Source organism: Rhinolophus ferrumequinum, chromosome 4 (assembly GCF_004115265.2).
Source record: "Rhinolophus ferrumequinum isolate MPI-CBG mRhiFer1 chromosome 4, mRhiFer1_v1.p, whole genome shotgun sequence".
Taxonomy (NCBI): Eukaryota; Metazoa; Chordata; class Mammalia; order Chiroptera; family Rhinolophidae; genus Rhinolophus; species Rhinolophus ferrumequinum.
The window spans coordinates 1,748,571-1,764,018 of NC_046287.1; the positions used below are offsets into that span (position 1 = coordinate 1,748,571).

At 46.0% G+C, this 15,448-nt stretch overlaps 1 protein-coding gene across 1 annotated transcript in view; it reads right to left on the reverse strand.

Annotated features, from left to right (window-relative positions):
* CSMD1 (CUB and Sushi multiple domains 1) overlaps positions 1-15,448 on the reverse strand; it is a 1,609,724-nt gene that overhangs the window by 149,470 nt on the left and 1,444,806 nt on the right. The window contains exons 38-40 of the mRNA XM_033104535.1: positions 13,480-13,598; positions 9,683-9,752; positions 4,487-4,603 (exon numbers count right to left, since the gene is read on the reverse strand). Of these exons, the coding sequence (XP_032960426.1) occupies positions 4,487-4,603; positions 9,683-9,752; positions 13,480-13,598 (306 nt within the window). The remainder of the gene's footprint in view (positions 1-4,486; positions 4,604-9,682; positions 9,753-13,479; positions 13,599-15,448) is intronic.

The following is a 15,448-nucleotide window of genomic DNA, read 5'->3' on the forward strand; positions in this document are numbered from 1 at the left end:
CTAAAGAATCTTTTATACCCTCTGTAGCTTCTAGCTGGTCCTAAGGCCAGGTCATTTAGGACCAGCTGCTGTGCAATACTAGTGCAGAGGTTTGTAAATATAAAAGGTAATTGGTAAAGCAGGGAAAACTGAGTTGCATATCTATTAACTAGGCCTTTAGAAATTTTCAAAACAATAGAGACAAATTCCGAGCTAATTGGGCTCACGCCAAAGCAACACACAAGAAACAGCAACTCAACTGTGTGAAAAGGAAAGAAAACAGCATAACATCATTAGTGAGTACGGTTCAGCTACTAAAAGCGGTTAACAGTTAACAATGCCTTCTCCGTGTCAGGCATTTGCATTAATTCAGAAGAGCCGGGGGAGAAGGATATTCTATTGTATTTATTTTAAAGATAAGGAAGTGGGGTTTTAAGAACATTTTAGTAACTGGTGCAAATTCACACCAGCAGTAACTGAGAGAGCAGCTCCACTCACAGCTGAGACAGGAGCAGCCCAGCGTCCCCACTCCCCCCATGGCCCTCACAAGCACTTCCAGTCAGCAGTCCTGGCGTCACTTCATGAGACAAGCCGACTTCTGTCACTGGAAGTGACACAGGAGAGGCCCTCACTGTAAAAGTTTTAAGTCCCCTTACTATAGAAATTGTAAGTCTCTTTTTCCCTAGTTTCTTAGCCCCTGGTTTTAATCACTCTTCCAATCAGTTTCTAAATCCTAAACGGAAGATTACTCCTAGCCTGAATCACAGAATGTCTCTCATCCCTGCTTCAGATAAACGCCTGTGACTTAGCTTGTTAATTGTAATCACTGTAGCCCAACACTCCCCAGGCCACTCCAGACCTAACTCTTGGATAAACAAACGCCATCCCAGAGACCAAATGGGTTTTAACACTGCTCCAGGCAGTCCATACCTAACCCCTGGGTAAGGTTAAGATAATTGCTCTTTGAGTCCTGTTTTGTACCCAGCGCTTTAATTTATTAACTAGCATCTGTCTTTCCTCATTAGGGGCCGTCAGGACACAAGTTATATCCCAGTGAGACTCCCAGTTCACCCCGAACAAGGCAGACATGAGACTCCCTCTTTTTATTTAAGAACAGATAGGGTGAGAGTTTCGTGAATCCCCATTAGGTAGGGACAGCTCTACCCCCTTCTCAGCTTGAAGCAGATACAGAAGAGACCTCCTATCCCTCAAAGTGGGGATCACACCTCTCAGGAGAAACAAGGCAGGCAGTTAGAAACAGGTAATTAGGTCTCTGCATTCCCTGCACGTCCAACACAATCAATGGGAGGACCGCCTGGAGACCTCCCGAATTCTTCCCTTCTCTGCCCTAAGCATTAACCACTGTAGAGCCCACCACGACCTCCAGCTCTCCCTAGCCTCATTATATTGTCATTATAATGTCATACATATGCCCAGAAGTTCATTAATATCATTATAACAGACTGAACTCTGGGAAGGGACATGCGCAGTCTAAGAGGGTGAGGTAATGGCCCCTTATCAGTCACAGGTGTCAATCAGGAGGTCAAGCCTGGAGAGGAACAGCCCACCCCAGAGAAAAAAGAGAAAACCCCGAGGCTTCTGTGAGCCACTGCCTCTGGAGCCTTGATCCTTGAGGCCCCTCTTGGGCCTTGCCTGTGCTCGGGGCAGCTCCAAACCCTTTGGAGTGTACTTTCTCTCCTAATAATAATGCCACCTTGAGCCCTGAGCCTTGAGCCACTTTTCGCAGTGTTCGGCCCGCTGCTAATTCTTTGGAGTGTACTATCTGTTCTAATAAACTTTCCTCTCATCACTTTACATCTGTGCCTCCTTCAATTCTTTGTTCGACACGCCAAGAGCCTGGACACCACACCAGGAACTTAGAGGCTGGGATTCCCAATTCTCCTCCCCGCGGAGTTTCAAACCTGGGTGTGGGAAGCTAGGGGACGCCACCGAGTTCGATTCTTGTAAGAACCAAGTGCTGGAAACAAGGTAAGGCTCAGGGGAGGGAAAGCACCTGGGGTTATGGTCATGTCATGGGCACAGATAGGCCCAGCTATGCTGGGCCAGACTCAGCACAGGGAAAGAAGAAAGTCATAGCTGTGACTCTGAATTCAGTCGGAGACACCTTCCTTCCCCAGCTGCAAATATGTCACATGCAGCTGAACACGTGGTCGGGCATTTGAGAACAGGAAGGGGGAAGGTGTTCTGAGCTACATACGTGGAAGGGAGATTGGAGCAATCAGAGGACAGATATTACAGGGGAGAAGTGGCAGAGACTAAAGAAGACTACGAACAGATTTAGAGCCAATTTACTGAAGAGTTTTCACAAACCTGGTGTGGGGTTGAAAGCTACGCAGTCAAGTTTTTTCAGAGTCTGCAAAATGCCCTATAATCACTAAGCCCCAGAAATCATTCCTAGCAGGGACAGAAAAATTCGAAATAATCACACGTCAGGGAAACCTACCACCACTTACTTGCCTCTTCCCTAAATTTGTAACTTCATATTCTGTCCTTTAGAAGGATATTGTAACTTCACATTTAGAAGGCAAACCTCGTGCCTTAATTAAATTTAATCTCACACAAATTATTCTGAAGCATAACTACATCTATTCAAAAGAGCTAGGAATAGTCATGCTATTTTCATGTATTTAGATCTTAAGACACAAGGTTTCTTTTCGCCTTTTCTTCCAGATGCTTTTGATTTCTTTTTGAAACCAGGCTATCTTCATCTTTTACTTTTTGTATTAAAATATAATCGACATATAATATGTATGTGAGTTTCGGGTGTACGGTGCATGAGTCAACACTTCTATACCTTATGAAGGAATCTCCGCAATCCAGGAGCCACCTGTCACCATAAAAGTTGTTAGGCTACTGTGGACTACATTCCCAGTGCTGGACTTTACATCGTTGGGACTCATGTATTTATAACTAGCAGTCGGCACCTCGAGATCTGAGTCCCCTTTCCCCCATCACCCTCCCTCTGGCAACCATCACTGTTCTCTGTGTGTCTGAGTCTGGCTGTCTCGTCTGTTCAGGGAGACTCACTCACTGCCATAGCCGCCTCTCCAGGGCCAGAGCCCCAGGGTCCTCAGTCATGGGACTCTCTGCTCCCAACCACTAGGGTCCTTTGCGTAATTAGCATGTGGCCGTCTAGAGCCCGCTGGACTATGGGGGGGGTGTGTATCTCCCATTCAGCCCCTAACGCCTGGCTCACACGACCGCACCCATCGCATCCACATCTTCAGATCCCATCCCACCTTTGAGAATCGCTGACCCCATGCTGGGCAGAGCTATTCCAAGGCCTTTGCTTCATTTAGCACAGAGCAGAATTACTGCCTTAAAAGCAAAACTGAATGAAAAAACCAGGGAGAAACAGAGACTCTGTTTTCCTTTTGTGAACACTCTCCCCTGCTCACCCCGCTTGCCCTGTGGGCGGTGCCTTGTGAAACCAGGGCACGTGACCCTCACACGTGGGCCTGCCCCTCCATGCCGCCCTCTTTCCCTGCTGTAACGTGCCCCGTCTGTCCATAGCACATATGTGTACATACAGGTGACCAAGGTGGGCCAGGCCTGCAGGGACGATTTTCCTCTTGGCTGCTTGTGCTCAGCAGGTGGCGCCCCCTTCCCTGGCACATGCGCATGCTGCTGCCCTCCTGGGCCTGGGTCCTTAAGACAAACACTTTGATAACTTTAAAAAATATGACCTCCTCTAGGGCAGTGATGTCCATTATGTTCATTCACCTTTCACAACATGTTATTAACCAAAGAATTACTCAGTTCGTAAGTTGTGAATTATAATGTCATGGACACTGAATTTCTAATTTGGCACACCTATCATAGTGTGCTGCTTTGGAGAAAACCAACAGGGGAAACCAAAATTAACCGAGTAAAGAACAAAGGAAACCATGAGGCTGACAGTGCAAGGCCTGACAGGGAGTCAAAATGTCACAAAGACCGCGCTTTTCTGAAAGAGGCCGGGATGAGATGTTAGCATACGAAACAATTCATATTATGAATTATTCAAAATGAATAACCTGAAAGTTGAAAACTAAGTGTTATAAAAAGCCATTTTCATAAAGCTAAATCAATACAATACATAATTACAAAAATTGATAAAAACACCACCAAAATATGTCACAACCTTAAAAAGCCTGGACATTATTTAAAACAAATAGCAGCCGATACCAAATTCCATGGGGAGATTCCAGAAGGCAGATCATAGCTAGACTGACAGCTGAATGAGTATGCACTCCTGGGCCTAGAATACCATCATTCAGCTAATTTAATTTGCCTTGAAAAGACTTGCATGGCTGAATTGAGTTTTCAAATAACTTTCCGTTCTTGAAGTCATTCTACCCAGGCTTTATTCAAATCTGTAAGCCACTTTCCATTAAAGACACAGTTATGTCAACAGAATAAGGCACATTTCTTATTCAGCTGGATTTTTTCCCAAGACAGAAGTTAAACGGTGACTCTTCAGGAATGCAGACATGTTTCCACTTACCATACCCGGTGGGCAGGGTGATGGTCCAGGTGCAGTCCAGGTTGTTGGGATAAGCGCCAGGGAAGCCCGGACTCAGGACCACGCCCGCCATGGCGGTCAGCGCGCCCCCGCAGGTTGCTGTGAAGTGGACAGAGGGGTTAGCTCGGTGGGTCACCGCCCCCTACAGGGACTCCTCATTCACCTGCTCTCTCCTCCAAGCTTCGGAAGAGCAGGTCCCCAGAAGCACATTTCGTCCCAATTACAGCACATACAGCACACATGGCACTTCACTTATTGATGGGGAAGCTCTCCTCTGAGTGTCAACTGCTGAAGGACTGTGTTTTCTTCTGTCTTTAAAATGTAATACAATCATACTTGCTATAAATGGTGTTCTGAACATCGAATGAAGAATTATGTGCATACTAACTAATTCAATCCAGGCACCTAGTAGGCCTTCGATAAACGGTACGCAGCTGCTGTATATAGGAAAGGCTAGTTTGGCCAACACGATTTCTAACAAGAGGCAAGCGTTTCTTTAATTTACAGCAAGTTTCATGGAAGGTCCAGAAATGCCTCCTGCATGGTCCAAGAAGGATGAATTCTATTCCATGTCCAGTCCAATTTGAGTGGTTAGCACAATTTGTGCATTGGAACGGCTGAGAAAGGGGGGCTGAAGAGCGTCTATTGAGAGTTTATTTAGTATTCAGATCAGTCTTTTCCCCGTTTACTTGTAATGTTCTTTTCTTTCTTTTTTAAATTGAGATACAATTGACATATAACTTTCTAATAGTTTCAACATAACGGTATTTTACAGATTTTGCTAAATGATCACCACAGTAAGTCCAGTTACCATCACCATACATAGTTGCAGAGATTTTTCCTTGTGATGAGAACTATAAAATACGCAATACCGTGTTGTTAGCTGTCGTCATCACGGTACATTTCATCCCACGATGCACTGATTTTTGTAACTGGAGGTTTGTACCACTGATCCCGTCACCCACTTTGGCCCCTTGTACGGGGGCACAGAGACCCCAGTACAGGCTACTCAATTCAGTGCATTTTAGTCGGGCATCAACCGACTTCCAGGACAGCAGCCGCTGTTCGCTGAGGGGTGGGATGAGTTACTACTCGTTGCTGCTAACCGTGTGCCACCTACTGGACTGGGGAAACACACTGCGTCACTAGTATCACGACAACCCTGAAAGGTTTCTATTATTATTACCCCATTTTACAGACAAGGAAACTAAGCCTGAGGGGTTAAGAAATTTCCCGAAAGTGAATCACCTGGCAAGGAGCCCAACCAGAGTATTATTTCCGCTCTCTAGTTTCAGAACTCAAGTTTGAACCAGGATGTGTAACCGTGAGAATTCTTTCCAATTTTAGAATGTCGCAAACTATAGCCACTTTCTCCTCAGAAGTCCCACATCTGAACTTACCTCGTTATTCAAACTTTCTGCTATGAAAGCTGACGTTTGATTACAAAGAAACATGGCTGATTCATACCAAACATGCCAAGAAGTAGGGTTGAAGCAGATGATATTCTAATATTAGACCACGGTGACCTATTAAAATGGCAATCTCTTAAGTAAAAAAAGGTAACCAAGCTCTCAGTAAGCAAAATCATTTTAGAAGCCTTTCAGAGATCTCTCAGAATCTGCAGTGGTTTCTCTCTTTCTTTTTCCTTTTTTTTTTTCATCGAGGCAGAAAAGCTTTATCTGTGGAGGGTAAATGTGGTGTGAGAAAAAAATCTGTCTTATAAACTCAAGTCTAGTGAATACAGTAATTGGCTAAGCTAGGGGATCGCAGTCTGGGTTTCAACACTGTGTTTAACAATGCAAGTTTAGCAAAATCAAGAACTGTATTTGTGTGGGAGGAGTGACTCCCTCCAAGGGCTGGGCAGCATCTTGTTATTCGGAGTCAGGGCCTAATCTCTCAGGTGACCTCGCTGTGGGAGATGCCATGTGTCTGGGCAGACAGTCCACCCGCCTCTACGGAGGGTTTCACGTCTGTGGATTCGACCAACCACAGACCCAAAGTACTTAGGAAGCTGCACAAAACAAAGCTTGACTGTCAGGCGCCGGCACTGGGTCCACAAGGACGAGGGCATGAGGGCACGTCCTGCTGTAGCTGCTGTGCAGGGGTGGGCTGGTGCAAGCACTCCGCCATCGTACATACTAAGGCGCTCCGGCATCCTGGTGTTTCGGTGCCTGTGGGGGTCCTGGGACCAACGCCCCAAGGGAAGCAGGGAAGACTGTGTGGGTTCTAGCTGGCATTTTATCCCTGAGTCTACTGGACTTGTTGAAGACATACTGGTGGGACTGAGTGGCACCAGGACACCACTGAGAATGTGTTCAGCAGTAACCTCCGTTCCCTTAGGGCTCCTACAACCTGCGCTGACAATAAGTATGTACATCCAACTACAGTGCAGACAGGTGGGAAAATGCCACATCAGTGATAGAAACAGGGAAGGAAACATGAAATGAAGGGATTTTTTACAATCCCCTCTTATTCTAAGCATAATATTTATCAAAAAAAAGACAAAAGATTGGAATTATAAATATAAGCTTCCGTGTACAAATTCACTTTAGGTCTGAGGCGGTGTCCTGTGAGTAGCTACCCAGGGCCTGCATGACAGAAGTCACCACTGCTAGTTACGTCTTTGTTTACCACAGGCCACCATTAGTGTCGTGGGAGGTGGGTGTGTGGGCGCAGGTACTGGATGTACTTCCTGTCAGACACACAGTGATAACCCAATTCTCTGAGTACTTAGGTCCTTCTTTGGTTTGTTTGTAAAACAAGAATCATTGAATGGGCACACAAACAGAGCTCCCAGAAAATGTGCACCATCTTTTCTCCTTCGTGGCAGTTTAAAAACTCCATCAATGGACTTGTTTTACTTAATGTTTGCTCACTGTCACCCTCTGGCCCCCTCGGGTTCAGCCTTCTTCCCAGGGCGGGTCTGCTCACCACCCCGTGGTACACTGACTTCCTACCTCTCGCTGGAGAAATGAAACGCCCTCGAGCCAGACCCTTTGCTAGTTAAACAGCATATTAAGTGAGTTATTGGTCAATGAGCCATCTCTAGAGGACAGATGTTATTTTTATAGCACATCTGGGGATCTTACATTTTCCTGGACTCATGTATCTTATTTTGTGCTGATTCCTCGTTTTTTGCTCTGAATACATAGGAGTTTGACTCCATGGCACCAGAGGGACCCCTGCTGGACAGGCCACGGATACAGAGAACGCCCCTGGGCCTGGCTGGCCAAAGGCTCGGCCCCTCAGGGCGTCAAAATAGCTAATGTGGGTGAAACTCTGAGGGCACTTGACCCCCAGAATCCTGTGGGCCAGTGTTTTGATACGAGTTGTCTTCATTAGTACTATTATTTTTTAAAAGTTAGGACTTGAGTTTCAAGAGCTAATAAGTAAAATATTATCTCTCTATGGATGTCTAGTCCTAAAGTCTCCTAGGTCGGATTCATCTCAAGCAACCAGCTGAGAAACACAAATGTGTATCAGATCAGTCACCAGTCCTGGGGGTTTACTGTAGGCCGCTTGTGAGTTTTCCAATGAAAAAAAACTTGTTCCTCAACCTCGTGTAGAATTAGAAGCAAGCAGGTGTGAGGGCAGCTGATGTAGCATCAACATTTGCTAACATACCAGACAAGTTAAATGAAAGAAAAGTCTTTATAGTTGGCCGAGCCAGGTAAACTGCTGCAACAGGTAATCCCCCACATAATGTAAAGTGCCAGCAACGGCATGTTGTCTGATTGCATACCTGTGTGAGTTGATTTTATTTCCAACTTTATAATACGAAATCCCCAAGTTTAAGGGAAAGTTCTCTGTTTCGGAATAAATAAGAGGGTGATGTGCTGTGGAGGGAGGAGGCAGGGCCCCCGACAGGTACGTTTCCATCCTCTCGCTTCTCCCGTCTAAACTACACCTGCGATTTTAAGTCTCATACAAATCACTTCAAATTTTAAGGTGACGTGGTCATCTAGGCTTTATTTTTACCAGGAAATCACGTCTATGGGAAAACACAAGTGCTGCTCGCTGGGCGACGCTGCTCCCTGCACACAAGCATGGCTCTGGGTCCTGGACCAGACTCATGGGGCAGAAGCCTGGGCTGTGACAGCGCTTCGGCTCAGTTTGATTTTCCTCTGTACACAGCTCCATCTGCTTCCCACTCAAGGTCCTTAAGTCATGGACCACTGATAAGCGTCTAATGCCCAGCATGTGTGCGTGGTGTGGAGACATGAGGCTCTGGGAACATGTAACAGAGAGAAGTCACCTGGCCTGGCCTGTGGGGACCCCAACAACAGTATGCTGTCACCTTCCTCTGCAGAATGGGTCATAAAGAGTGTGTGAGTAGCTCAGGGGACACGTTTAAGGAGGGATGGTGGCCTTAAACCTGCCTGCATTTGCTCATGCAGAGGTGAACTCTCTCTGGGAACACCACCTGCAGTGTGATCATGCCTGAGAGTGGCATTCCGGAGACCAGGGGGCTCGGAGAGGGCCCCGCAGCCGCATCCAGGGGCTGGAAGCAGGAGGGGCCAGGAAGAAGTGAGCGGGTAACCCGTTACTATGACCCATGCTGGCGACAGTCAGGCATTTACTGGTCATTCGGTAGTCAAATCACTGACAGCCTACTACGTGCTAACAGGACAGCGGTGAGCAAGGGGGGCACTGTCGTTAAGGTCCTTGGGATTGAGGGAGGGGCATTAAATTACACAAAATCACATTAAGGATCCACGGGAGGGGGGGCGTCATCCACGTGGTAGAAATGACTTCCGGTCATTGTACCTGTACCCCTGGAGATGGACCCTGTCCTGGGCTGAGGGCAAGGCGAGAGGCACTTCCCTCAAGGACGAATTTTGAGGGTGCCTGCACCTCATGGATATGTTGGTGTGATATTTGGGAAAATCAAAACACCAAATATTTGATGAACAAAACATCAATGTTTTAAACAAATACAGGGTCAGTATCGCTGATGTTTTTTTCTCTTGCCTGAGGCCCTAGTGGGACAGGCGCTGTGGAAATGCAGACCCCTGGGGTCACTGAAGGGCACAGGGAACCTGGGGTCCAGAGCCCAGGCCTGCAGGCCGCACAGGGCACCTGCGGAAGCTGGGACACTCAAGGAGACCCCCACCAGACTCCACCGCCATAGAGACCGCGCAAGCACACAGAGAGCCATCACAGCCCGTGCTTCCTTACCCACGCAGACCGGAGACGGGTAGTTCCAGCGGCGGACAGTCCCCGGCATACAGGAAATGTGGGAGCGGCCCTGATGGAGAGAAAAACACAAAACTCACGTAACTGAAAATGGAGTCATTAAGGATTAAATGTTTGTGACAATATCTGTATTTTGTCTGCATGTGATTACAAGAGTGAAAACATTTTCAGAAATGTTGAAATCTATTGCTACTACTGTTTCTTAATGAATCACATACTTTGAATCAAAGTAAAAAAAAAAAAAAATCCACCGTTTACTTTTTCTCTCTAAAAACCTTGCAATGTTCCTTTCAACAGTCTGTATTTCTGCCAGGCTCCTTTCCCAATGCTTAAAGATGAATTGTAAAAAGTATGTTTTATTTTTGTTTTGTTTTTTATCATCAGAACTTACAGTTTTGGTTCTGAGAGACTGAAAGTGATTAGGAAATATTAGGTATTGATTTGAAGGGTGAAATGTCAGAAACACAGTATCTGCTTAGGAAAAGGTAACTTTTCTGATTGTCTGTGGTTCACGTACATAATGCACCACCATCACCGCTCAGCAAAAAACTGGGTCAGCTCCTCTTTCACCAAAAAAGGGAACAAAATATTCATTTTATTATCAGACAGCCTCACACGCTGCCAAATTCATGAAATTAATCCTTATCACTTGAATCTCTTTATCTTTAAATACAGGGTGTGCCCCAAAAATGTATACACTTTTTAAGAAAGGAAAACTGTATTAAAATTGTAATACTCAATATATACCGATAACAAAAGATGAATACAAGTCATGTTTGACTTCTGCAATTACAAGAGATGCTCAAAGTGGTTCCCATCAGTGTTTAGACATTTCTGATTACAGCGAACTACTGCTTGAGCAATGTCGACCAAAATGTCCACTTGCATACATTTTTTTTGGGCACGCCTGGTATATAAAGTTTTCAACTTTCAATATCCAAAAGCTCTGTTCCATTATTCCTCTCTTAAAAATCAAAGGACAGAGGGTTAAATTCTGAAATGTTTTGTGGTGAAATCTCTCTTACCGTGAATGACAAGGGTGTGAATCCCTCTGTGTGCAGACTATTAATTTTATTTTTCCCTCATTGTTACGTGGTGGTTTTGGCTGCCATGTGTACTTATCTTGTGCCTTTCCGTTTGCAACCCACAGTTGGCATAGAGGCACTTGAAAACCAGATCTTTGGTTTGTGCTCACATCCCAGCCTTGCTGGGAACACATCAGACAAGTATTTGCACTAATGCAGTTATCGGTGACAAACCGATTCCCTAAGCTGAGAAACATTTCATATGCAATTCATCTGCCACAGGCTTGCTTTCTCATGCTTCCTGGTATTTTGAAAAGTCATTACAGTAAAGGAGGACTATATTTATTTGTAAAGAAGATATTCTGGACAGCACTTTTCCTGCTGAAGTGCATGCTCTGTGTCCATGCATTCTCTGACTCATTCAAGTATCTTTGATAAAGGTGCTTCTGAATTATGGATAAACATAAGTGCAAAGACTTAAAGATATATATTGATGACTAGCAATAAAACAGTCATTTATTACCAATCTAGGTCATATTCAGCTATTGATTTTGGCACAGACATTTCATATTAATGATTCCAGATAATGGATGCAAAACAAGGCCAGACCCTGTGCATTTACTTAGTTGCTTAAAATGGGAATTTGTTTTTCATATTTTAAAAGAACAGTAAAGCAAGTCTAGGGAAGATGGAAATCATAATTCATTCCAATATTGAAGATTTTCTTCCCCTGTGTCAAGTCCCAGCACCTCTATGCCACGTCTGCAAATGTCACTAGGAACGTCTGTTTATAGACATTTGTGTGTAATCTGTGCAAGCAGTAATGATTCTCATGAATTGCATGTAATTTATACATGCTGTTATTCCAAATATGTTAATGGGTTACCACAATTGTCATTTATTAGCAATTGAGAAAATGCAGAATGTTTTACTCCTGTGCATGACAAACAGCAGCTTATGAGCTCAAAGCTTGATGCTGTCCGTAATGAAAAAACAAACAAAAATAAACTTAGTTTGCATTTGAAACACAGAGATAGTAAGTGGTCTGATTTGGCTCTGCAGATGTGTCCAGGGCCTTACTCTACGCAGCATATTAAATCAGCCATGAAGAAAGGTCCTCGCAAAATAATTCTTTCTGCTTCCTTCTCTGAGGGCTGTAGAAGTTTCACTTATAAAAAAAGACACTGAAGTACTTGCAAAGGGGCATCATAAACGCAGAGAAAGGAAATGGACCAGAGCAGCTATTAGCTCATGGGCACTGGGAGAGAAGAGAGACAACATAATATCTACATGGTTTAGTCAATTTCCATGGAAGCAAAAAAAAAAAAAGAAAGAAAAAGAGAAAGGAAAGGAAAGAAAAAAGCATACAAATGCACGTCAGGGTTCCCTGGAATGAAAACCCTGGGATGTGCCTCACAATTCTTCATACTGGAACCTGCGAAACAGGAAAGCTTTGTCTAAGGAGCCGACTGTGCTGGGTGAAACTTGCTTCAAGGGCAGCACTTTTAGCAAAGCTTCCTGAGTCAGCACCTACTGGTCCATGGACGCGGGTCTGCGCATCGCTTTGTGGAGTCAACACAACTATCGGGGCGCCCACCAAGCTGTACAGAATATCGGGGTAGGTTGTTTTTATGACGGTGCCTTTACATATCAACGTTGTTGGTAACAGTATCCACAATGGTTTTCATTTGCTGACGTGTGTTAGGTATTTTACTGGTATTTTCTGTGCACACCTGTGCTAATCCCTGCCCCCCCGCCCCCCACCCCCTCTCCGGGGTCCCACGTGATCCCCCAATGCCCACTTAGCAGCCCCTCTGCTCCCTCCCTCTCTCACACGTTCCCTCAGCTTCCATTTCCTTGTCAGCAGAAGGCATGGCCGCTTGTACCCACACTGTGAGCCTGGTGTAGAATCACAGGGGGTTTTGTAGGTGGGGTGCCCACACGCACTGACTGAGTGGCGCGCAGGGTGCCAGTTCTGACGCTTATTCAAACGCGCCGGCAAAAAGTACCCTACTACCTGAGTTAACTGGAGATTAGAAACACGAGTAGGATTAAATATTTCTTCTGGATTTGGGAATGCACTTGTTTGGATTATCGCTATCTGTGGTTGGCAGGGAGAATTATATAAGAAGAGTGCTTAGCAAAACACAGAAACTATTCTGGGAGTCAACTTAGTTATGGCTCAACCAGAAAAGAAACAACAGAAAAGTGACTAACGTTGTCACACATTGGTTTATAAAAAGTTTACTAAAACTTTTGTATAAAAGACTTTTTACATAAAAACTAGGAAAACTTCTACTTGGTATTTTTTGAAAATTATTTACACCTATTATTTGAGTGTCTTTTGCCTGGCAGATGATTGGCTGGACTGACCCGTGAGAGCCGTGTGCAAAGCAGGACGGACACGTGACTCGGGGCAGAGCCAATCACGGGGACATCAGCGCAGGCCCGTTACAGGGACTGTGCCACTTAGAATTTTATCTGCGTAGTCACTGGGAGAACATACATTTCAGAAGCAAATAATGATGAACAGGAAAGGCTCAACTCGGCGGGAAGGCGGCGCCCTTTACAAGCTACTTCCACGTTAGAACTAACATTACCATCCTGCGCGGATCAGTGCGCTGCTCCACTGAGCAGCCACGCGCGAGACCCACGTCAGCCGTCCAGGTGCAAAGGTCGGGCTGTGGCCGCCGTGGGCTGGCCGAGGGTCACCTGGCGGACCCCGTACCACCCAGAACGCCCTCCCGAGCCTACCTGCAGCGTGTACCCGGGCTCGCACCGGAAGGACAGCACGTCGTTCACCAGGTACCGGTCGCCGGTCTTGATGCCGTTGCTGGGCAGGACGGGCTCCGGGCACGCAGCGAGACCTACCGCTGTGTGGAGACAGAGCAGCTCAGACAGCGCACCTGGGCCAAGGCTACTCGCTTAGGGGGATAACAAAATGCACTGACTGTCCTGTTGCCTCCTGCGGGCTTAGGGACAAATCCTTTAACTCGTTCTCTTTCCTCCTACCAGGAAGACTCCCAGTAATGTGAAGTCAGATGTGAGCGAATTCTTTAATGTTAACTTATTTCATTGTAATATGAATTCATTTCATTTTTAAATTTCATTTCATTCCGTTTTAAAATATTAATTTCTTTTGTTATTTCTTTAAATAAAACGTTACTTCTACATTTAATATAAAACATTTCAATTCTAACACATACACAACTTGATACTTGAAGAATTGTTTCTTATTATAGCCAAAACCCCACGATAGTGTTCTCTTGATTTTGTTTTGTTTTGTTTTTCAAACATACTTAGCAGTCCTTGTGAAAAATGTTAAGTGTGAATCTGGAAATTCTCTTTCAGAAAAACATAATATGAAAAAATATATTTCATATTCAAGTTCTCTCTGTCTCTCTCTGTCTCTCTCATTTAAAGGTAACAAAAACAATCTCCTAAGTAGTCTATTCTCAGGTAAACAGGCCCGATATTTACAGACCTTAAAGCTGTAATCAGGCACTTTTGTTAGGTGGACCTGCCTTTGACTAAGGAACTAATAACTTATAAAACAATGTATCAGAATATTGAAATTTAGCCTAAAATATCAGGTAAATTAATTCTAAGTATTATTTAACAGTGATACCTACACACATAACCCGTTATCACACCAGTAAACAAAACGTGCAGTAATGGTGTTTTAAAGAGTCAAAAAAGCATTTGAAATGGTGCTAAAGATTTGGTGACTGCAGGTAATCTCTTCCATCATTCCACTGCGTCTTCTGCTCACATCCGGGATAGAAAGTACGAGTGGGTTATGCAGGGGAGACGTGGAGGAGACGGACGGACTGCTTCCGCGTGGACCGGCTGCGCGCTCTCCAGGGAGCCTTGGACGTGTCCCTGAGTTCTGCTTCTCAGCACGGACACTAACGAATAATCGATCGCATGAGCTCCGTGACTGCCCGGGACTCTGAGTCAGAGCGCTGGACCGGGAAGGTGGCATGACCTCAGCTAATCCAGAGGCAACGACTAGCTGAACGTGGGAACAGGCGCGTGCACGGCCGCCAGCCACACAACTGTGGTCCCCGTGCAAAGCGGGGCCGCGCATGCCTGCCTCGCCACAGGCCGGGGGCACACAGTGGGTGCTGCAGCCGGCACCTGTGCTGCTGACATGCATGCTGCACTGCCCTGTGGTCCTTCACTTAAAAACCCACACAAAGGCAGAGGTGAAACTATCCAGAATTTCACGATGGAAGACACCAGCATGTTGGGCTTCTGAGAGCGGGCGGGGCACACCCAGTGTCCACTCGCACAGCAGGCTCTGGGCCCAGGCTGTGGAATGTGGCAGGCCGCGCGTGGAGCCACCAGACATGGGCGTGACGGTACGCTAGTCACCAGCCGCTTTGCTGCGATCCTCCCAAGAGCTCAGACAGACCCTGGCGTCTGACAGTAACCGAAGGGCGGAATCCGGCCAGGGTGCACGGCCACGCTTTCCAGCTGCAGGCCTGTGGAGCCCCGGTAGACACGGGTCACTGGCTACCGCCCTCTGCCTCCTCGCTTCTCACTGCATGCCGGGGCCTGGCAGAGATGCCCCCGTCCCCCAGCTCCTGAGTCAGGCTCCGCATGGCACGCCATCCCTGGCGATTCTTATGCTTGAACACTGAGAAGCACCACTTTCCCCCAACCTCGGAGGATGAGACACACAGAGAAGTGTCCACTTCCCATGGGGATCGTTCATTTG